At 53.8% G+C, this 21,540-nt stretch overlaps 1 protein-coding gene and 1 long non-coding RNA gene across 2 annotated transcripts; both read left to right on the forward strand.

The window, feature by feature from the left end:
- The first annotated feature begins 9,336 nt into the window (after positions 1-9,336).
- On the forward strand, positions 9,337-10,012 carry LOC128138377 (uncharacterized). The gene is made up of 2 exons (XR_008233991.1): positions 9,337-9,396; positions 9,871-10,012. It is a non-coding gene; the product is annotated as an uncharacterized LOC128138377 (long non-coding RNA).
- Positions 10,013-17,014: 7,002 nt separating this feature from the next.
- LOC128138375 (olfactory receptor 14C36-like) lies at positions 17,015-17,941 on the forward strand (the record flags this gene model as incomplete). The annotated part of the gene is made up of 1 exon (XM_052779667.1): positions 17,015-17,941. A coding segment is annotated over exon 1 (909 nt), but the record flags the coding sequence as incomplete, so codon positions are not given.
- Between the last annotated feature and the right edge of the window lie 3,599 nt (positions 17,942-21,540).

Genomic DNA, 21,540 nt, shown 5'->3' on the forward strand with positions numbered 1-21,540 from the left:
TTGCAGCTTCCCCAGCACCCGACCCATGCCCTGCCGCAGCCTTGTCCTACATGGGGTTTTGCAGACAGCTCTGCTCTGCCAAGGTCTGGGGAAGAAGAGAAGCTTAGCAGGGCTGTCTGTTCCCCCAAACCAGCCTTTGGACCACCAGGAAGATGGAGGTGGCCTCACAGCAAAACTCACCTGTAAACCTGGGGTGACCAGCAAGTGCTGGAAACGGCCAATGAGAGATGCTGAGGGTGACAAAGGCCCTGATCCACCTTCGCATCTGTCCACACCACCAAGGGCACAGACCAGACTCCTCCTCTCCCCTACACCTGCATGTCTTGAATGCTTGCCACAAGCCCTGGCTCTGAATGACAAAACCCCGGTGTGAGTCCTTGCCCTGCATGCCCACAGACTACAAGCTCTACACTGATGTTTTTTCTCTCCTGGGCACTTTCCAGCACAGACCAGCTCCCCATAAACTCTCCCCACTTCCCTTGACCTCTCTCCACCTCCCCTGCCCTCTCCCCAGCACAGCCCAGTCTGGGCTGGCCCCACAGCAGTGCCCACCACAGGGTGCGGCAGAGCTCTGGGCACTCACCCCACAGCCCCAGACCCTCTGAAGGGCACAGCAGCTCCTCGGGGGTGGAGAGGGCTGAGCCCCAGGGCTGGGGGGCATCTGTGGCACAAGGCCTGAGGAGATCCCTTGTATGATGGAAATGCTGCTATGGAGGCCAGCTCTGTCACACAAGTGCCCACTGCCTGTCCTTGCCCGTGACCAGAGGCCTGCCACACAGCAGGACTCTAACCAAGCTTCAAGAGCACTCAGGCCTTCCACCAACCAAAGGGTTCAGAAGGAAAGCATGGAAGTGGGAAGAGAGCAGCTCGGGAAAGACCAAGCTCCCTGGCGGTGCTGCTGTGCCGGGACTCTTTTCATCTTCCCCTCTGCACACAGGCACTGCTCCCTGTAGCTGCAGAGGTCTTGGAGGAAGGATCTCAAAAAACCCAAGTTACTGCAGGGCCCTTTATTTTGTTTAAACACACAGAGGGTACAGCTCCTCATTTGCACAGCCTCCAGGGCACACAAAAGCTGCATAGACTTTGGATTAGAAACCGGAGGAATAAAGGCATTTCTTTGTGGAAAGAATTCAGATAAGTAAAACAAAGCAAAAAGAGCAATCAAAAATTGCACTCAAAACCCCAATTTACCCTAAAAAACCCACCAGAAGACAGGCTGGGACTGTAATGAGATAGAAGTACTATGCAAAAGACAACAGGAACTTTATTGCTTCTGAAAGCATCCAGTCATTAGTTTTCTCAGGGCACCCTTGATCTCATGGTTTCTCATGCTGTAGATGAGGGGGTTCACTGCTGGAGGCACCACTGAGTACAGAACTGCCACCACCAGGTCCAAGGATGGGGAGGAGATGGAGGGGGGCTTCAGGCAGGCAATCATGCCAGTGCTTACAAACAAGGAGACCACAGCCAGGTAAGGGAGGCAGGTGGAAAACGCTTTGTGCCGTCCCTGCTTGCAGGGGATCCTCAGCACAGCCCTGAAGATCTGCCCATAGGACAGCACAATGAAAACAAAACATCCAAATGCTAAGCAGACACTAACCACAAGTACCGCAACTTCCCTGAGGTAGGCATCCGAGCAGGAGAGCTTGAGGATCTGGGGGACTTCACAGAAGAACTGGTCTACAGCATTGCCTTGGCAGAGGGGTAGTGAAAATGTATTGGCAGTGTGCAGCACAGCATGGAGAAACCCACAGCCCCAGGCAGCTGCTGCCATGTGGACACAAGCTCTGGTGCCCAGGAGGGTCCCGTAGTGCAGGGGTTGGCAGATGGCAATGTAGCGGTCATAGGCCATGACAGTGAGGAGACACAATTCTGCTGATATCAAAAAGGTAAACAGAAAGACCTGAGCAGCACATCGTGGGTGGGAAATGGCCCTGGTGTCCCAGAGGGAGTTGGCCATGGCTTTAGGGACAGTGGTGGAGATGGCACCCAGGTCAAGGAGGGCGAGGTTGAGGAGGAAGAAGTACATGGGGGTGTGGAGGCGGTGGTCACAGGCTACGGTGGTGATGACGAGGCCGTTGGCCAGGAGGGCAGCCAGGTAGATGCCCAGGAAGAGCCAGAAGTGCAAGAGCTGCAGCTCCCGAATGTTGGCAAATGCCAGGAGGAGGAACTCAGAGATGGAGCAGCTGTTGGACATCTGCTGTCTCTGAGTGTGGAGCACTGAAGGAGGCAAGGGCAGTGACATATTAGGGCATTATTCTCTGGCCAAAATCAAAGCCATTTCGCATAATATACGTTCACCTCATTTTTTCCATTTCAGCAAGTTCTCTCTTCAGCTCTGTGGATGGAGCTCTGGTAGTTGCTGGCTGAGTGTGCTGTGAGGAGCAGGACCTCTACCCATTGGCTGCCAAGGAGTCAGCCCTGCTCTGCAGCAGTGGGTTTCTGGGAATGGTGTCTGTCAGGGGGTCAGTCCTGGTGTTTGAATTGGTCAGAGGAAACTGCTCCTAATGTAAAAGTGCTTGTCAGCATCTGCACTCCCAGGGATAAGAAAACACAATCAAAAGAGTGTTTAGGAGAGAGGGGGGAGCTTAGAGCTCTCCCCTATCTCACCTAGTGATTCTCTTGGATTTCAAAAACCCTCATCATTTCTGCTTCACTCAGAGAAAACAAAGTGTGTCCTGCGAGGGAAGACGATTGCCTGTGGCTTAGTGCAGAGAGAGCGGAGATGGTCTGTCACTCTGTCGTGTCCCCACTACCCTGAGCTTGCACCTTTCTGAGATGGAGGGTAATCACACCTCCATGTTAACCTGAAAACACTCCAGGCACTACTGAGAGCAGAGAGACCCACTGTCCAACACCAAGTGTCTCCCCCTTTCTCAAGGTCTCCACACCCCACCTCTTGCCAAGGACACACATGGCTCATTTCACAAACCCAACAGCATTTCCTCAGTCATAGTGTCTCTGTGCTTCTCCATGGGGCATTCAGAAACACCAAGATGCTATGGGACAGATCTGCACCCTGGAGAGCAGCTCTCAGCTTGGAAGGACACCCCAAGGAGGTAGCCAAGTGTCCTGATGATGGTATCTCAGGAAGGGGGAGTCAGCTCATTTCCTAGGGAAATGACACAGACTGCATTGTCCACAGACCCCAGCTTTGAGGAAAGCTTGGACACCTGTAACCTTGTTCCCATGGACACAGCTGCATGGGAGGACCCACAAGATCAGTGTGTGACTCTGCAGCTGAAACTCCCACCCCAGAGAGCCTGACAGCAGGAACAATAGCAATAACACAGACAAGTGGGGAAACAAGGAAAAAAGCAGTGATGGTCTGGCTCAGAGAGGCAAGGGGAGAGGCAGCTGGGCACTCAGGAAAGAGTTACCCTTACCCAGCTGTACATGCCACCTGCCAGACACCAGCACAGCCAGGCAGTTGTTCTCAGTCCCTGTGCTCTACTTCTGGAGGCTCCTATCAGACTTACTGATCACTCCAAGTTACAGCTCAGGAGTCTCAGGGACTTGTTCCAGCATGACAGCTCCTTTTCCATTTCTCCCACCAAATTCCCCAAGACTAGGAAACAGAAAACACAGACTCAGGAAAGTTCCTTAACTTTATAGAAATCCCTGCTTTGACCTTCCCCTTAAAAAGTGCACTCGGAAATGACTTGGTGGTGATCGAGATGTGTGAGCAGCCCTGATCCACACAGCACCCTCTTGTCAGCAGAAGGACCCTGCCCTGCTGGGGATTGCTTCTTCCACCCACAGCTTCTCCCCACTCTGCTGTTACAGTTCCCCAGGCAGGCTGAGTACTTACCCTGACCAGTGGCAGAGTCCCTGCCCCAGCACACAGCCCCCTGGGGTGCAGGGACCCTGCTCAGAAGGACAGCCCTGGGCACCCCTGGCTGCACACCCACCTTCACACTCTGCAGCCATCCCCAGGGGAAGGCAGCTGACATGCCCTGTCCCTCTGAGGGTGCAGCAGGGAAGCTGTGCTCCAAAGCACGTCCTTTTTCTCTACACTGGAGAAACTGTGAGAGTCCTGCTGACACATCCCATAGGCTGTGGGATGTGCCGGCTTTAGGAGGTCATTCCAGGAACCACAGCTGCATTGCCCTGCAGCCAGAGACTTACCCTGTGAAGGGCTTTGAAGATTTTTCTCCAGGTCAGCTCTCCTCTCTCCTCCCACCCCAGACTGCCTTTAACCTACTTCTCAGTTCCCTCCTGTCCCCTCGGTGCCTGCAGGCAGTGCCCTCAGCCCTGCTGCGCTTTGCAGAGGAGCTGCTCCTGGGCAGAGCTGTCTCTCTGCAGTGCTGCCTGCTTGCCATGAGCTCCCTCCAGCCCAGGAGCCCAGCCCAGCTCAGCAGCAGAGGACCAGCCCAAGGCAGCACTTTCTCTGCCCCCTCTGGGCTCCCTCCAGGTGTCCCTGGGGCTCCAGGGGAACCTGCTGGCAAACAGGCTGAAGCAAACACTGGTGTTCCTTCCCTCAGCTACAGAGAGACTTCTGTCCTGTGGCATTTCTTTTATTAGAAAAAGAGTTGGGTATGTGTTAAGGAGGCTCACACAATCAAATCCAAGTGGTGTTTAAACTCAGATTTGTTCTTCAGTAAAAAGTTAGTTAGAACTCCGGTAACATTTGTGAACCACAGGCTCAAGGATGTAAGGGGAATTCGTACTTCACAGCCAACTTAAGAATTCAAATTCAGAATACAAATAACGTCACAGCATACTTAAATATGCTCTCTAATTCAACACTGTGTAACTTAGCTATCTAATAAATAGCGCAGAAAGCAGAAGCAGTCAAAATGAAAATCCTCCAGGTGACTGACTGCCTGCTCTTTGGGCGCTTTCCAAAGCAAATATTCAAGTCAGTTGCCTTCAATCTTTTCACAAGTGATCCACAACACATCCCTTATTTATAATTAGTGTCCCGTAAAGATATAACCATCACCCTTAAAAAGTGACATATATTGTCAAAGAAGGATCTGAGCCATGTACAGTTCTCATGCACCACGTATCAGTGTATTTTTATTTCTCTCTTTGTTCATGAGGATAAATCAGAGAGGCTTTCTTTGCAGCCCTGACAGGAGTCTGTATCATCATGGGAAAAAAGACTGTCACACCTTGGCTTCACTGAAACTCAGGCAAACCTCCCACTGACTTCAAAACCTAAACCAGAGTTTTACCACCAGCCTTTGATTCCCAGCTTGTGTCTCATAGAAACAAATTTTCCTCGCACCTTCATAGACAGAGGACTAAAATTTAACTATTTAAGTATTTAACTTTGAGACATGTGACGTGGACTGCTGGATGGTTTTGGAAGTGAATGGCGATTGGGAAGCACAGCGTGGGCGCTTGAATTACTGCGGCACATAACAAAGAGAGGATGAGTTTACAGAGGAACGTGACAGCCTTACGAAGTATTCATGGATCTGCTATCCTAATGTTGATGTCCCACGAACTGAGGACAGGCAATGAGTCCAATGCATTCAATGCTGCCGTTGCTCAGTGTGGCTAGTGGGTTTGCTGGTCATTACGTGTGGTTACTTCTGACTATCAGCTACCTAAAGAGACAAGTAAATATGTGCTGCGTCTCCTGGTTGAGACCTTACTGGCCCTACCAACTCCCTGTGCTCACTCACATCACCAGTAAAAATGCTGGTCATCTTGTTATGCAGACATAAATAAATACCCGTCCTGTTATCTATCTCTTCTGATAGTTGTGGGCACCTACAGGGAGGCAAAACAGCGGTGCTGGAGCCTGTTGATCCAAAATATGCCCATCTTCATTAAGAGTATGTCCCTGCTAACAGAGGTACCAGCTATTCCCTCTGCTGTTTGGGGCACTTGCATCCTTGAAGAGAGCAGCGATGGCAGATAGCATGAGTGTCACGACTGGAAAGGACAGGTCCATCAATTCTGGATTGCTGGAAAAGGTCTTGCTTGGCTTGTGCGAGCCAGGCCAGCAGCTTCACCCACTGGTTTTCCCCACTCAGAGGGGAGAGCTGATCCACTTGCGTACAATCCCACACTGCCCCGACCCCACACTGGCGAAAGGGTGCTACCCCGGGCCCCCAGGATGGTGATATTTGGGACAGGAGTGCTGTGAAGGAGCTACCCTGGAAAGCCAGGGATAGCTGCAGGGCAGGCAGAGGGAGAGAGGGAAAGGGATGCAGTGCCCCTGCGGAGGCAGCTCCATCACGCAGGTTGCTCTAAGCCCCACTCCAGCAGGACTCCTGTGCCACCAGGCTTTCCCAAAGGAGAGCAACACCCCGGTGGTCAGGCTGTTCCCTGGGAATGCCCCTGCCTCTGGGCTTCAGCTTGTCCCCAGGGCAGCGGGAGAGCCCCAGGCGTGCAGGCTGCCCCAGGACTTGCTCCTGCCCGCTCCCCCAGCACTGCCCACCTCTGCCAGCTGCTGGGGCTGGAGGGGACCCCAGGCGTCCAGGCTGCTTTAACCCTCTCCAGAGCCTCCCTGGTCAGGCACTCTCGTGAAGACCAAGCTTGCACAACGGGTTCCTTGTGCCACGGGCCCTGGGCAAACACGGCTTATCAGAGATGCTGCAGGGACAAACATCCTTCCTCTTGCCAGAGCAGCTCTGTCCCCACAATTAGCTCCGAGTGGCTGCCTGCGGACAAGTGTCCGCTTCATCGTGTCCCTCTGGACAGCCGCGTCCTGCTCAGGGACAGCGCTGGCCTGGGCCGAGGATGAGGGCATTGAAGGGACATTTGGTGAGCTGTGGCCAAGTGCCAGCCAGGAACAGGTGTGGAGCCAGAGCCTTGTTGGGGACAGGGTTACTGGGACCCACTGGCTGGGGGCAACTCTGCAGAAGTGGGACCCAGGTTTGTCTGGGTGGGCACAGTGGCCCCAGGCAGTGGCAGGGTGAGGGCCAGGGCGGGGGTTAGTCCCCTCTGATCTCTGCTCTGGGGGGGCCGTGGCTGGGGACTGGACCAGTTTGGGGCCTGTAGTGCAAGGGAAATGGGGTGGGCTGGAGCTGGGCACTGCGACCACCCCAGCGCTTCCCCCAAGCCTCACCCTCATCTCCCAGTGCCCAACATTCACCAGTGCTCCCCATTGCCTCCAGTGACTGAAGATCCCAGCCATCTGGCTGTCCCCATTGCCCATGCCCCCAGTTGTCCTCCCACGTTTCGGTGTTCCCAAACCCTGGGGTCCTTGATGCCCCAAGAAGGGGGGGGGGGGTCAGTCCCAGCCCCCTGTTTACCCAAGGGGCTGGAGAGGGGTCAGAGATGACTCTTAGAGACCCCTGGTTTGAGGCTGACCTCATCTCTGGGGGAGTCCCAGAGGGAAAGCCTGGCCTGGGAGGTGAGGGGCACTGGGAGATGGGGGGCTCTGGCTTTGGGGGGCTGTTGGGAGGATGGTTTTGTGCTGGAGCAGTGGGTTGTCAATCATAGGGTGTCCGGCTGTCAGAGGCTCACTGCCTGCCCCTCCCTCACCACCCCCAGATGCCTGGGCCCTTCCATGTGCAGCCACCCCATGTGGGAAGCTGGACCGATGCCAGAGAAGGTGGCTGGATCAGTGCTGAAGGCGGGGGCAACTCTGTGCCAGGGGTGGGCTCCCTGCCAGGGCTGGTGTCTCTGCCAAGCCTGGCTTTGCCCTGGGGGCTCTCAGGGAGGGGGGAAAGGAGGAGTCCTGGGAGGGATAAATCTGCCCCTCACCTTCTCCAGCTTCACCCAGGACTCGCCACACACCGCAGAGGAAGATGAAGGTCGCAGTGCTCAGCCTGGCCCTGCTCTTCACCATCCTGCTGTGCATGCCAGAAGATGCTCAGGTGAGTCCTCAATGCCACGGGGAGAGGCTCAAGGCTGGGGAGGGGGTCTTGGCTGCAGGACATCAGCTCTCCTGCAGAACAAAATTGTCGTGGTGAGCACGAAACCCCTTGACTTGGCCTCTCCCTTTCCCAAGCAAGGAGCTCCTCCAGGCTCTCCTCACCTCCAGCCCTGGGCAATGCAGCTTTCTCCCTCCCACAATTCCATCTCTTCCCTCCACTTCCCCCGCAATTAATCTTCTTGTGCCCAGAGCCCGAGTTCCTTGGGAAGGTTCACCACAAACTCCTGTGAGGACCCCCACTGGTGTCTTGACCTGGTGCCCCCCCATCTCTCCCTTTTGGGCATCCCCACCCCATCCTTTTGGTGCCCTCAGACATCTCCTCCCTGGGATCTCCTCTGTGTCCTATCCAGGGTCCTCAAACGCCCTCCCGTTGATTGTTCCCAACGCCTTTCTTTCAGTCTTTCCCCTCAGTCCTTTGCCTTTCATCCTGCCCACTGCGGTATCGTGCCCAGGTCCCCTTCCTTGAACCCCCACTGCCAAACACTCTTCCAATCCCCCCGTTTTCCTTCTGCTCCCACCAACCACCTCGCTTGAAGTCCCTGTGTCCCCTCCACTTGAATCCCTTTACCCCTCACTTGCATCCCACGCAGGCCTGCCCCTTCAGCACCCCCTGCCCAGTCCCTTGGGGTCCACTAATTCCCCCCAGTGCACCGTCTGTGGGCCCCCCCTCACCCTCACCCCCATCCTCTTTGGAGGCCCTGAATTCCCCACACTGTCCTTGTCTCCATCCCCACTCCTGGTCCCTGCCTGAACAGGTATCCCAGGAGAAACTTGGAGGAATGGGGCTGGGGGGAGCAGAAGGAATTTTCCCGCTCAGACCAGGGGGAAGCCATGGTCCTGGGGGGGGCTGGGGACACCTGTGCCCCACCTACAGCCCCATCAAGGTCCAATCCAGACCACTCCTTTGCTCTCCTTCCCTAGGCACTCCCGGAAGCAAGTGGAGATGTTACCCTGGTAAGTAGTGGGGAGGACTTGGAGGGCATCCAGTCTGGGGAACTGGAGGGCACTTTGGTGCTCCCATCCCTTGCTGGGACCAGGGACATCCCAGTGAGCTTTCATGGTCTCTCTACAGGAGGAGTCAGTCGGATTTGGAAACAAGGTTCACTGAACTGAACTAGACGACTTCTGCTGGCCCCAGACCTTCTCCCTCTATGGCCACAACACTCCGGGGCATCCCAGTGTGCCCCAGTACACCCCACTGCAACCCCAGAGAACACCTGCACCACAGTGCTTTCCCAGGGAGGGCCCGTTCCCCAGGGCCCCCATCACATTCCCATCCATCCCAGTACACCCCAGTACACAGCCACACACCCAGGTGGGCCCCCTCCCCAGGACCCCCACTGCTTTCTGTGCACCACCATACAAGCTCATGTACCCCATTTCTCCCCGGAGTCACCTTCCCCAAGGATCCCATTGCTTTCCCTGCCTCCCAGTACACTCCAGTGCACCCAGCACGTCCCTAACCCTCCCTTTCTCCCCAGCGTGTTCTGACCAAGGAGGAGGTAAGACTTCTTCTTCTGCGTCTGAAACGCGCGCCTGTAGCTGCTGATGTCCGGGTGAGCAACATCAGGGTGTCTGCAGCCCCACGAAGGATCCTGGGCCCTGGGGGATCCCTGAGCCCTCTGGGGTGGGCAGACCTTGGGTACGGCAGAGGGAAACAGAGGGGACTGTCCCTGATGGATGTCCCAGGGTGAGCTGGACAGAGCTGCCCCCATGCCTGTCCTTGCATGCAGTAGGGCTCTATGGAGCCAGAAGGTCTCTGTGCAGGCCAGGCAGGGGGTCTGTGCCATACAGACTGCCCAGGATCACTGTGAGGGCTGGGCAGGCTTCTGGGAGATATAGGGGCATCCTGGGGTAGGGGGCTCTGGGTGCCATCTGGATCTCAGGTGAGCCAAGTCCTGTCCTGGGTATACTGAGGGCTCCAGTTCCCTTCTCCTTCCCCAGGTCTCTGCAGAGAGAGGCGGTGGGGACAAGGCCCCTCCCATGTCGCAGCAGACACTGGGGGTCACAATTTGGGCTCTGTCTTGCAGGTCCTCAAGTGATGGTGACAGCCCTGTCCTGTCCCCCTCCAGTGGCATGAGGAGATGATCATCCCTGGATGACCCCACCTGATCCCCTGGGAGCCCTGGGCCATTTCCCTCTCATGATCAATAAACCCCTTCAGCAAAGCTACGCTCTGCGTGTGTGTGTGTGCCTGCGTCCAGGTCCCATCTCCTTGGCCAGCGCCCGGGTGCCTGGGTCCTCTCTGGCTGCACCACCACGATGAGCAGAGCGGCTGAGGGAGCGCGGGCACCTGGGGTGTCCCCTTCCCACCCACCATGTGCCCCCAGATAAGGGCAACCTGGAGTGTCCCCCCAGGAGGCTGGGAGAGGCGAGGGGCAGCCGGTGCCAGCCCTTGGGGCAGCCGGTGTTTTGGAGGCACAGTGGGAAAGAGGTTCTTACCAGGGCTCTAGTGAGCACCATCCCCCAGGCAGCACAGTTTGGTGTCGGGGCAGGAGAGGATCATGAGCAGGCAGCCCGGACCCCTGGGTCCTCTGCCCTGCTCTGGGAGGGGTGGTGGTTCCCTGCCTCACGGACTCAGCAGTCCTGGCTTCACAGGAGGTTTCAGAACCTCATGCTGGAGCCAAGTGCCTTCCCGGACCCCCAGCCCACACCCTTCTCTGGGGCACAGTCCCCATCACAGGCCAGGAAGGCAGGTCATTGTGAGAGACCGTCATCTGGAGCCATTTGTCTCCAAGATTGTTTGCTGTGAGAGACGGAACTGTGGACTATTTATCTGGAGCCATTTGTCTCTGGGATGGCTTGTTTAAGCAGGACACTCCTCTGGCCCATAAGGACGATTACCAGGCCACTGAGGCATCCAGGGGAGGAGGCAGGCTGGAGCCGGTGAAGCATGCAGGAATGTGCAGACTACCATTGTCATGGAAGCCTTAGTCTTTGAGAAAATGTCGATCACCCAAAGATCATGTGATAGATGAAACCTGCAGCATGCGAACAGTACGTATGTGCATGCATTAGACTATGCCTTATAAAAAAACGTGGAGACAAGCCATGGTGTGCACCCATCACCAAAGAATTGAAGACTGAGGACCAACAGGATGCTGCTGGATCCATGGTGGTGACTATTCTTGCAACTCTATCCCGACTGATTGCTTCATTTCTGCTTTTTTCTTTCAGTCTATCCTATTGCTACTATTTTCTACTTTTGATACTTTTGATAACAAAAGCTGTTTTGGGTATCCAGCATTTGACCTCGTTTGTGTCTTAATCTCACTCTTGGGATCATATCGAAACCTTTCACGCCATTGGATCGGGACAGTCGTGAGCATCAGATGCTCGACGGACCTCCCCTCGTCCCCTGCCTTGCATGGCCCAGCTTTGCAGGACTTTGTGTTCATGATGTCGTGGCTGTGGTTTCGTCTTTCCAGGCACACACTGAATTACCACTGACTTTTACATTTGGAATTTTTCCCTCACCCCACTGCATGTGATGGTCTTAAGGGTCTTTTCCAACCTCAATGATTCCTTGATTCTCTGATTCTATGATTTCCTGTCTTCAGCAGGGTCAGCTGCAGGGGAATATTTCTCAGGGGGCTGGGGGGACCTGAGAGTCCCCAGGGCAGCAGAATGCAAGCGGGGCTGATAGGCAGCACCATCCTGTGGCTTGTCCCTGGGCTGTGGGGTCCGGGCAGGAGCTGTCAACTGGGAAACCAATAGAAAAAGGGGAAGCCAGGAACCCAAATTTATCAAGACACAGGCCTGGCAGAGCAACCATGGAGACAACAGCAGAAAGCAAACTTCACTGCTCACAGTAGTTGATGGGCCATCGAGAAACCACAGGCACCACTTCCAGGAGGATCAGCCTGGACTCTGCAAGGCTGTGAACCAGGGGGACGCTGGACTGGGAGGGATGCGGGAATCCGTAGAGCTGTGCAAACCCATGAGGGACGTGCAGGGGAAGGTGGAGCAGGGAGAAATAAAGATGGGGGTTGGCAGAAAAGGATACAAAAGGGGCCAGTCCCGTGTAAAATAACCGCCGATATCAGTATGGGTTGGGGGGTGAAGGGATTGAGAGCAGCCATGCAAAGAAGGACGCGGAGGTACTGGTGGGTGAAAAGCTGGGCATCAGCCAGCAATGTGTGCTCGCAGCCCAGAAAGCCAACCATATTCTTGGCTGCATCTAAATAAGTGTGACCAGCAGTCGAGGGAGGTGATTCTGCCTCTCTGCTCTGCTCTCGTGAGGCCCCACCTGGAGTGCTGTGTCCAGCTCTGGGGTCCTCAGCACAGGAAAGACATGGACATGTTGGAGCGGGTCCAGAGGAGGGCCACAAAAATGATCAGAGGGCTGGAGCACCTCTCCTATGACGACAGGCTGAGAGACTTGGGGTTGTTCAGCCCCCAGAGAAGAGAAGGCTCCGGGGAAAACTTATTGCAGCCTTTCAGTAATTCAAGGGGGCTTAGAAGAAAGATGGGGCCAGACTTTTTAGTAGGGCCTGTTGCGATAGGGCAAGGGGTAATGCTTTTAACCTAAAAGAGGGTAGATTCAGACTAGATACACGGTTGAGCTTTTTTACGATGAGGGCGGTAAAACACTGGAACAGGTTGCCCAGAGAGGCTGTAGATGCCCCATCCCTGGAAACCTTCAAGGTCAGGTTGGATGGGGCTCTGAGCAACCTGATGAGGTTGAAGATGTCCCTGCTCATGGCAGGGGGCTTGGACTAGATGACCTTTAAAGGACCCTTCCAACACAAACTATTCAAAGAGTCTATAATTCGATGGTAAAATGGGGCCAGTGAGTGCGCTTGTCTGGCTGAGCCCTGTGCCTGATCACTGCAGTCTGTCCTGTCTTCTTCTATCTTCTTATTAAATATTTTGTTTAAAATCCCTGAGTATTATCACTCTATTGCATGTGTGTGCACGTGTGATGCAAGGACCAAGCGCCAGCTGCCGGTGAGACCCCTGAGTGTGAGAATGAAAACTGGTGCCAGGTCCTGGGGTCAGGCTGGGGCTGTGCGGGCCCCTGCCCTGTGGTGTTGGCTACCGGAGTGAGTGGCATCTCTTCAAGGATGCAAGTGCCCCAAACAGCAGAGGGAATAGCTGGTACCTCTGTTAGCAGGGACATACTCATAACGAAGATGGGCATATTTTGGATCAACAGGCTCTGGCACCCCTGTTTTGCCGCCCTGTAGGTGCCCACAACTATCAGAAATGATAGATAACAGGACCGGTATTTATTTATGTCTGCATAACAAGAAGACCAGCACTTTTACTGGTGATGTGAGCTAGCATGGGGAGGAGATAGGGCCAGTAAGGCCTCAACCAGGAGATGCAGCACATATTTGCTTGTCTCTTTAGGTAGCTGATAGTCAGAAGTAACCACACGTAATGACCAGCAAACCCACTAGCCACACTGAGCAACGGCAGCATTGAATGCATTGGACTCATTGCCTGCCCGGAGTTCGTGGGACATCAACATTACAATAGCAGATCCATGAACACTTCGTAAGGCTGTCACGTTCCTCTGTAAACTCATCCTCTCTTTGTTATGTGCCGCAGTAATGCAAGCACCCACGCTGTGCTTCCCAATCGCCATTCACTTCCAAAACCATCCAGCAGTCCATGTCACATGTCTCAAAGTTAAATAGTGATCTATTTCAATCCTCCGTCTATGAAGGTGCGAGGAACATTTATTTCTGTGAGACACAAGCTGGGAATCAAAGGCTGGTGGTAAAAATCTGGTTTAGGTTTTGAAGTCAGTGGGAGGTATGCCTGAGTTTCAGTGAAGCCAAGGTGTGATGGTCTTTGTTCCCATGATGATACAGACTCCTGTCAGGGCTGCAAAGAAAGGTGTGGGATACTTGGAAAGTAATGGACACATAGTGAACAATCCAGGCACGATGGACCTGATTAACTTGTGAGCCAAGGACGCTTTGCAGGCCTCAAAGACGCTTTGTAGGCAGTAGGCCTCAAGGACGCCTTGCAAGCAGCTGGCTTCAAGGGCGCTTTGTTAACGATAATTGTTGCTACAATTTTGATGGAGCAAGCACAAAAAAGCAGGACAAAGTTGGGCCTATGTGACGGAAAGAAGGACAGAACAAGATACAGGCGGAGACAATCATTTGCGTGATCAGAAAGTCTTATCCAATCAAACTATTGCTTTAGGCGCGTGGATAGCACATGCTAACCAATCTTTAATCAGCTTATGCGTGATCGGGAACCAAAATGAGTATATAAACCGAGCTATTAGGGCAATAAAGTGGCATCTGCTTGATCATATTGATTGTGTGCAGTGTCCGTGACTTCCGTGTCAACAAAAGGCTGTCTGATTTTATCCACATGAAAAGAGAGTAATAAAAATACACTGATACGTGGTGCATGAGAACTGTACATGGCTCAGATACTTCTTTGACAATATATGTCACTTTTTAAGGGTGATGGTTATATCTTTACGGGACACTAACTATAAATAAGAGATGTGTTGTGGATCACTTGTGAAAAGATTGAAGGCAACTGACTTGAATATTTGCTTTGGAAAGTGCCCAAAGAGCAGGCAGGCAGTCACCTGGAGGATTTTCATTTTGACTGCTTCTGCTTTCTGCGCTATTTATTAGATAGCTAATTTACACAGTGTTGAATTAGAGAGCATATTTAAGTATGCTGTGACGTTATTTGTATTCTGAATTTGAATTCTTAAGTTGGCTGTGAAGTACGAATTCCCCTTACATCCTTGAGCCTGTGGTTCACAAATGTTACCGGAGTTCTAACTAACTTTTTACTGAAGAACAAATCTGAGTTTTAACACCACTTGGATTTGATTGTGTGAGCCTCCTTAACACATACCCAACTCTTTTTCTAATAAAAGAAATGCCACAGGACAGAAGTCTCTGTAGCTGAGGGAAGGAACACCAGTGATTGCTTCAGCCTGTTTGCCAGCAGGTTCCCCTGGAGCCCCAGGGACACCTGGAGGGAGCCCAGAGGGGGCAGAGAAAGTGCTGCCTTGGGCTGGTCCTCTGCTGCTGAGCTGGGCTGGGCTCCTGGGCTGGAGGGAGCTCATGGCAAGCAGGCAGCACTGCAGAGAGACAGCTCTGCCCAGGAGCAGCTCCTCTGCAAAGCGCAGCAGGGCTGAGGGCACTGCCTGCAGGCACCGAAGGGAGAGAAGTGAGGCAGAAATAGGTTAAAGGTAGTCTGGGGTGGGAGGTCAGAGGAGAGGCGACCTGGAGAAAAATCTTCAAAGCCCTTCACAGGGTAAGTCTCTGGCTGCAGGGCAATGCAGCTGTGGTTCCTGGAATGACCTTCTAAAGCTGGCACATCCCACAGCCTATGGGATGTGTCAGGAGGACTCTCACGGTTTCTCCAGTGTAGACAAAAAGGACGTGCTTTGGAGCACAGCTTCCCTGCTGCACCCTCAGAGGGACAGGGCATGTCAGCTGCCTTCCCCTGGGGATGGCTGCAGAGTGTGAAGGTGGGTGTGCAGCCAGGGGTGCCCAGGGCTGTCCTTCTGAGCAGGGTCCCTGCACCCCAGGGGGCTGTGTGCTGGGGCAGGGACTCTGCCACTGGTCAGGGTAAGTACTCAGCCTGCCTGGGGAACTGTAACAGCAGAGTGGGGAGAAGCTGTGGGTGGAAGAAGCAATCCCCAGCGGGGCAGGGTCCTTCTGCTGACAAGAGGGTGCTTTGTGGGTCAGGGATGCTCACAGCTCCAGATCATTCCCCAGGACATTTCTGAGGGCACTTTTGAAGTGTGAGGTCAAAGCAGGGTTTACGCTAATGTTAAGGAGCTTTCCTGATTCTGTGTTTTCTGTTTCCTAGTCTTGGGGAATTTGGGGGGAGAAATGGGAGAGAAGCTGTCATGCTTGAACAAGTCCCTGAGACTCCTGAGCTGTAACTTGGAGTGATCAGTAAGTCTGATAGGAGCCTCCTGAAGTAGAGCACAGGGACTGAGAACAACTGCCTGGCTGTGCTGGTGTCTGGGAGGTGGCATGCACAGCTGGGTATGGGTAACTCTTTCCTGAGTGCCCAGCTGCCTCTCCCCTTGCCTCTCTGAGCCAGACCATCACTGCTTTTTTCCTTGTTTCCCCACTTGTCTGTGTTATTGCTATTGTTATCTTGTTCTTGCTGTCAGGCTCTCTGGGGATAGGAGTTTCAGCTGCAGAGTCACACACTGATCTTGTGGGTCCTCCCATGCAGCTGTGTCCATGGGAACAAGTGTCCCATCTTTCTCATTATCTGAGGGGTTATGCTCAATGCTGTCTGTGGGGCTGGGGAATGAGCTGATTCTCCCTTACAGAGATGCCATCACATCAGGTCACTTGTCTATCACCTCAGAGTGTCCTTCCAAGCTGTTAGCTGCCCTGCAGGATGCCAATCTGTCTCATACAAGCTTTCTGTTATCTGAAAGTCCCATGGAGAAGCACAGAGATGCTATGACTGAGGAAATGCTCTTGGGTTGGTGAAATGAGCCTGGTGTGTCCTTGGCTAGAAGCAGGGTGCTGAGACTTTGAGAAAGGGTGAGATATTTGGTGGTCTGCAGTGGATGTCTCTGCTCTCAGCAGTGTCTGGTGGCTTTTCAGGGTAACATGGGAGCGTGATCACCCTCCATCTCAGAAAGGTGCAAGCACAGTGAAAGTGGGAACTAGACAGAAGGATGGAGCAGCTCCCCCTCTCTCTGCACTAAGCCACAGGCAATCGTCTTGACTTGCCTGGCTCACGCTGTTCTCCCCGAGTGCAGCAGAAATGCTGAAGGTTCCCGAGATCTAAGAAAACTCCCCAGGGGCAATGTAGGCAACTGTAAAAAACCCTAGAACTCTTAAACTACTTTCACCCTCGTGGTTCTTTAGCACAGGGGGTGCAGATGCTGACAAGCCCTTCTGTGTTAGGAGCGGTTTCAGCTGACAAAGTCAAACACCAGACTGGCCCCTGCCCGCACCTATCCCATGGACCCACTGCTGCAGAGCAGGGCTGACTTTTCAAGAGCCCATGGGCAGAGGCCCTGCTCTTCATTGCAAGCTCAGCCAGCACCAAGCAGGGCTCCAGCCACAGATCTGAAGGAAAGTCTCCTAGAAAAGGAAAAGTTTCGTTGTGTGTGAGAGTGGGAGGGTCTATGGGAAATGGCTTTGATATTGCTCAGAGAATAATGCCCTGACCCTTCAGTGTCTTTTTTCTAATTTGACAAAACCCCATTCCCACAGGAAGAAAATGTCCAACAGCACTTCCATCACTGAGTTTCTTCTCCTGGCATTTGCAGACACGTGGGAGCTTCAGCTCTTGCACTTCTGGCTCCTGCTGGGCATCTACCTGGCTGCCCTCCTGGCCAACGGCCTCATCATCACTGCCGTAGCCTGTGACCACCACCTCCACACACCCATGTACTTCTTCCTCCTCAACCTCTCCCTCCTCGACTTGGGTTCCATCTCCACCACTGTCCCCAAATCCATGGCCAATTCCCTCTGGGACACCAGGGCCATCTCCTATGCAGGATGTGCTGCCCAGGTCTTTCTGTTTCTCTTTTTGATCTCAGCAGAGTATTTCCTTCTCACTATCATGGCCTATGACCGCTACGTTGCCATCTGCAAACCCCTGCACTACGGGACCCTCCTGGGCAGCAGAGCTTGTGTCCACATGGCAGCAGCTGCCTGGGGCAGTGGGTTCCTCAGTGCTGTGCTGCACACTGCCAATACATTTTCACTACCCCTCTGCCAAGGCAATGCTGTGGACCAGTTCTTCTGTGAAATCCCCCAGATCCTCAAGCTCTCCTGCTCGGATGCCTACCTCAGGGAAGTTGGGGTACTTGTGGTTAGTGCCTGTTTAGTTTTTGGTTGTTTTGTTTTCATTGTGCTATCCTATGGGCAGATCTTCAGGGCTGTACTGAGGATCCCCTCTGAGGAAGGATGGCACAAAGCCTTTTCCACGTGCCTCCCTCACCTGGCTGTGGTCTCCTTGTTTGTAAGCACTGCCACGATTGCCTACCTGAAGCCCCCCTCCATCTCGTCCCCATCCCTGGACCTGGTGGTGGCAGTTCTGTACTCGGTGGTGCCCCCAGCCATGAACCCCCTCATCTACAGCATGAGAAACCATGAGATCAAGGATGCCCTGAGAAAACTAATGACTGGATACTTTCAGAAGCAATAAAGTTTCTGTTGTCTTCTGCATAGTACTTATATCTCATTATAGACCCAACCTCTCTTTTGCTGATCTTTTTATGGTGATTTTGAGTATGGTTTATTCCTTCTATTTCACTTTGCTTTACTTATCTGAGTGTTTCCCACAAACACGTCTTTATTCCTCCAGTTCCTAACTCACAGTCTATCCAGATTTGCTGTGCCCTGGAGGCTGTGCAAATGAGGAGCTGTACCCTCTGTGTATTTAACCAAAATAAAGGGCCCTGCAGTGACTTGTTCTTCTGAGATCCTTCCTCCAAGACCTCTGCAGCTGCAAGGAGCAGTGCCTGTGTGCAGAGGGGAAGGAGAAAAGAGTCCCAGCACAGCAGCAGCACCAGCGTTTGTTCTTTCCCAAGCTGCTCTCTTCCCACTTCCATGCTTTCCTTCTGAACCCTTTCGTTGGTGGAAGGCCTGAGTGCTCTTGAAGCTTGGTTAGAGTCCTGCTGTGTGGCAGGCCTCTGGCCGCAGGCAAGGACAGGCAGTGTGCACTTGTGTGACAGAGCTGGCCTCCATAGCAGCATTTCCATCATACAAGGGATCTCCTCAGGCCTTGTGCCACAGATGCCCCCCAGCCCTGGAGCTCAGCCCTCTCCACCCCCGAGGAGCTGCTGTGCCCTTCAGAGGGTCTGGGGCTGTGGGGTGAGTGCCCAGAGCTCTGCCGCACCCTGTGGTGGGCACTGCTGTGGGGCCAGCCCAGACTGGGCTATGCTGGGGATAGGGCAGGGGAGGTGGAGAGAGGTCAAGGGAAGTGGGGAGAGTTTATGGGGAGCTGGTCTGTGCTGGAAAGTGCCCAGGAGAGAAAAAACATCAGTGTAGAGCTTGTAGTCTGTGGGCATGCAGGGCAAGGACTCACACCGGGGTTTTGTCATTCAGAGCCAGGGCTTGTGGCAAGCATTCAAGACATGCAGGTGTAGGGGAGAGGAGGAGTCTGGTCTGTGCCCTTGGTGGTGTGGACAGATGCGAAGGTGGCTCAGGGCCTTTGTCACCCTCAGCATCTCTCATTGGCCATTTCCAGCACTTGCTGGTCACCCCAGGTTTACAGGTGAGTTTTGCTGTGAGGCCACCTCCATCTTCCTGGTGGTCCAAAGGCTGGTTTGGGGGAACAGACAGCCCTGCTGAGCTTCTTTTCTTCCCCAGACCTTGGCAGAGCAGAGCTGTCTGCAAAACCCCATGTAGGACAAGGCTGCGGCAGGACATGGGTCAGGTGCTGGGAAAGCTGCAAAAGTAGGAGGGTCATGGTGGAACTGTAAAGAGAAGGCTGCCATTGGGATCACAATGGGGGGAAGGTCCCCGCCCCTGACTCTCCCCTTTCCCATACTGTGCCTGCACAGTGGGGCCGTGGGACCGTGTATGGTCAGTGGGGCTGGGCCAGCACAAGGACAGGCGCCATGAAGCAGCTGCCAGGAGGCAGGCTTACATTACTTCTTTGATCCAAATTCCTCTACTCATCCCAACCCCAAGAGGAGCATGGGGGACAGTGAAGAGGGGGTTAACAGTCAGTATAGAAGAATTCTGCCGCTCCTTCCTCCTCACACTTCTCCCCTGTTCCAGCTTGGGTCTCCTCCATGGGATCCCACAATATTTGTGGTCAAGGCTATGTGGTGTTCATTTTTTTCTGCCCTACCTTTCTCCTTTATAATCGCAGAATCACAGACATGTCGTGATTGGAAGGGACCTCTGGAGATCATCCAGTTCAACCCCCTCAGCTGAGGAAGGCTCAGCTACAGTATGTTGCTCAGCACCTTATCTAGGTGGGTATGGAGTACCCCCATGGATGGGGACTCCACAACCTGTCTGGGCAGCCTGTTCCAGTGTTTCACCACCCACAGCATCAAATGATGTTTTCTTGGGTTCAGATAGAATTTTATACACATTAATAAGATCCCCCTCAGGCTTTTCTTCTCCAGGCTGAACAGTCCCACATCTCTCGGCCTTTCCTCCTAGGGAAGATGCTCCAGTCCCTTCAACCAGCTTTGTGGCCCTTTGCTGCACTTGCTTGAGTAGGTCAACAACTTTCTTGCACTGGGCAGTGCAGCGCTTGACACAGCACTCCAGCTGTGGCCTCAGCAGTGCTGAGTAGAGGGGAAGGATCACCTCCCTCCCTCTGCCAGCAATGCTTCTCCTAATGCAGCCCAGGAGGCTGCTGGCCTTTGCCATGAGGGGGTAACGCTCGCTCATGCTCAGCTGCTTGTCCTCTGGGACCTCAAGGTCCTTCTCTGTGGAGCTGCTGTCTAGCTGATCGACCCCCAGCATGACGTCCACAGTGGGGTTGGATGACAGGCTGTCCTCCCCCAGGGACTTGTCCTTCTTGAAGATGAGCTTCACCTCTGGCACAGGTCCCACAGTGCTGCAGAGTCACCTGGGACAGCAAACCCCTCTCCTGCCAGGGCTGCACAGCCCAGGCCTCTTTCTCTCTGGGGTCAGGGACTGCAGCTTTTGTTCTTGATGGGAACCTCATTCATCATGAAATTGCCACCTGCCATCTACTCCGGCATGCCTCTGCTGAGAAGCAAAGCCTTTCTAGACAAGGGCTCCCATCACTTGGTAGAGGCTTTCCTTGTTACGAGTCTGCCCTTGGCCCTCGAGCCACATCTGAGGTGCTGCAGTCCTAATGGGCATCAAAGCCCACCGCCTGGGGCGCGGACAGCGGGACCGCTGTGTACCATGGCAGAGCTGTGACAAGAGCTGAGGTGAAGAAGGACAGCTCCCACGGGTTATTTGGTGAATGGAGACACAACATGTTTATGAGAGAATGACACAGAAGCTGAGAAGCGGGGGATGCCTTGTGTGATGTCAGGGCAGCTCAGATATGTGTGGACATTCTCTATGGGACAGGCAACTGATGAGGTGGGAGCTTCTGTGTGGGTCAGCTTCTGACTAGGCCATCCAGTCTGATGCTCACCTGGACCTGGAACTCCCAGAAGAGGAAGAGCTGGTCAGGGATGTGAGGACTGGTGTCAGCCTTGGCCATAGTGACCATGAAATTGGGGTGTCCCAGATCCCCAGGGATGGGAAGAAGGAGAATAGCAGAGAGCAGACCCTGCACATGAGGGAATGAGAATTTGGCCTATTGAGGGCACTGGCAGGTGGGGTCTAAGATGGCAGTGTCAGGGCCCTGGGCACCATCACCTGCGGCCTCCACCCACACCTCTGTCCATGGGCGCAGGAGACAACTGAAGCTTAGGCCTGAGTTTCAGCCCCAGCTTGATCTATGCTGTAGGGCTACTGGTCTCCAGACACAGCCATAGACACAGCCTTGCCTGTCCATGGACCTTGTTGATTTGGACTTGCAGGCTCACTTCCCAGCTTGATTCTTTATGGGTTGTACAGTGGAAGGACTCTGTGGCCCTCCAAGTGCCAGACCCCAGCTGAGTCATGGAGGCCTAGGGCCTTTCTGCTTCCTTTCTTCCTGTCATCCCTTGGTCAGGTTTTGGCAGGAGAGGAAGGAAAAGCAGGGGTGGTTTGAGCAGAGCCATCACATGTGAAATGATCTAAAGGCTATGCCAGTTCAAAACTGTTATCTTCTGCTGTTATTTCAGAGGCCTT

The sequence above is a fragment of the Harpia harpyja genome, unplaced genomic scaffold (genome assembly GCF_026419915.1).
Source record: "Harpia harpyja isolate bHarHar1 unplaced genomic scaffold, bHarHar1 primary haplotype scaffold_39, whole genome shotgun sequence".
In the NCBI taxonomy this organism is placed as follows: Eukaryota; Metazoa; Chordata; class Aves; order Accipitriformes; family Accipitridae; genus Harpia; species Harpia harpyja.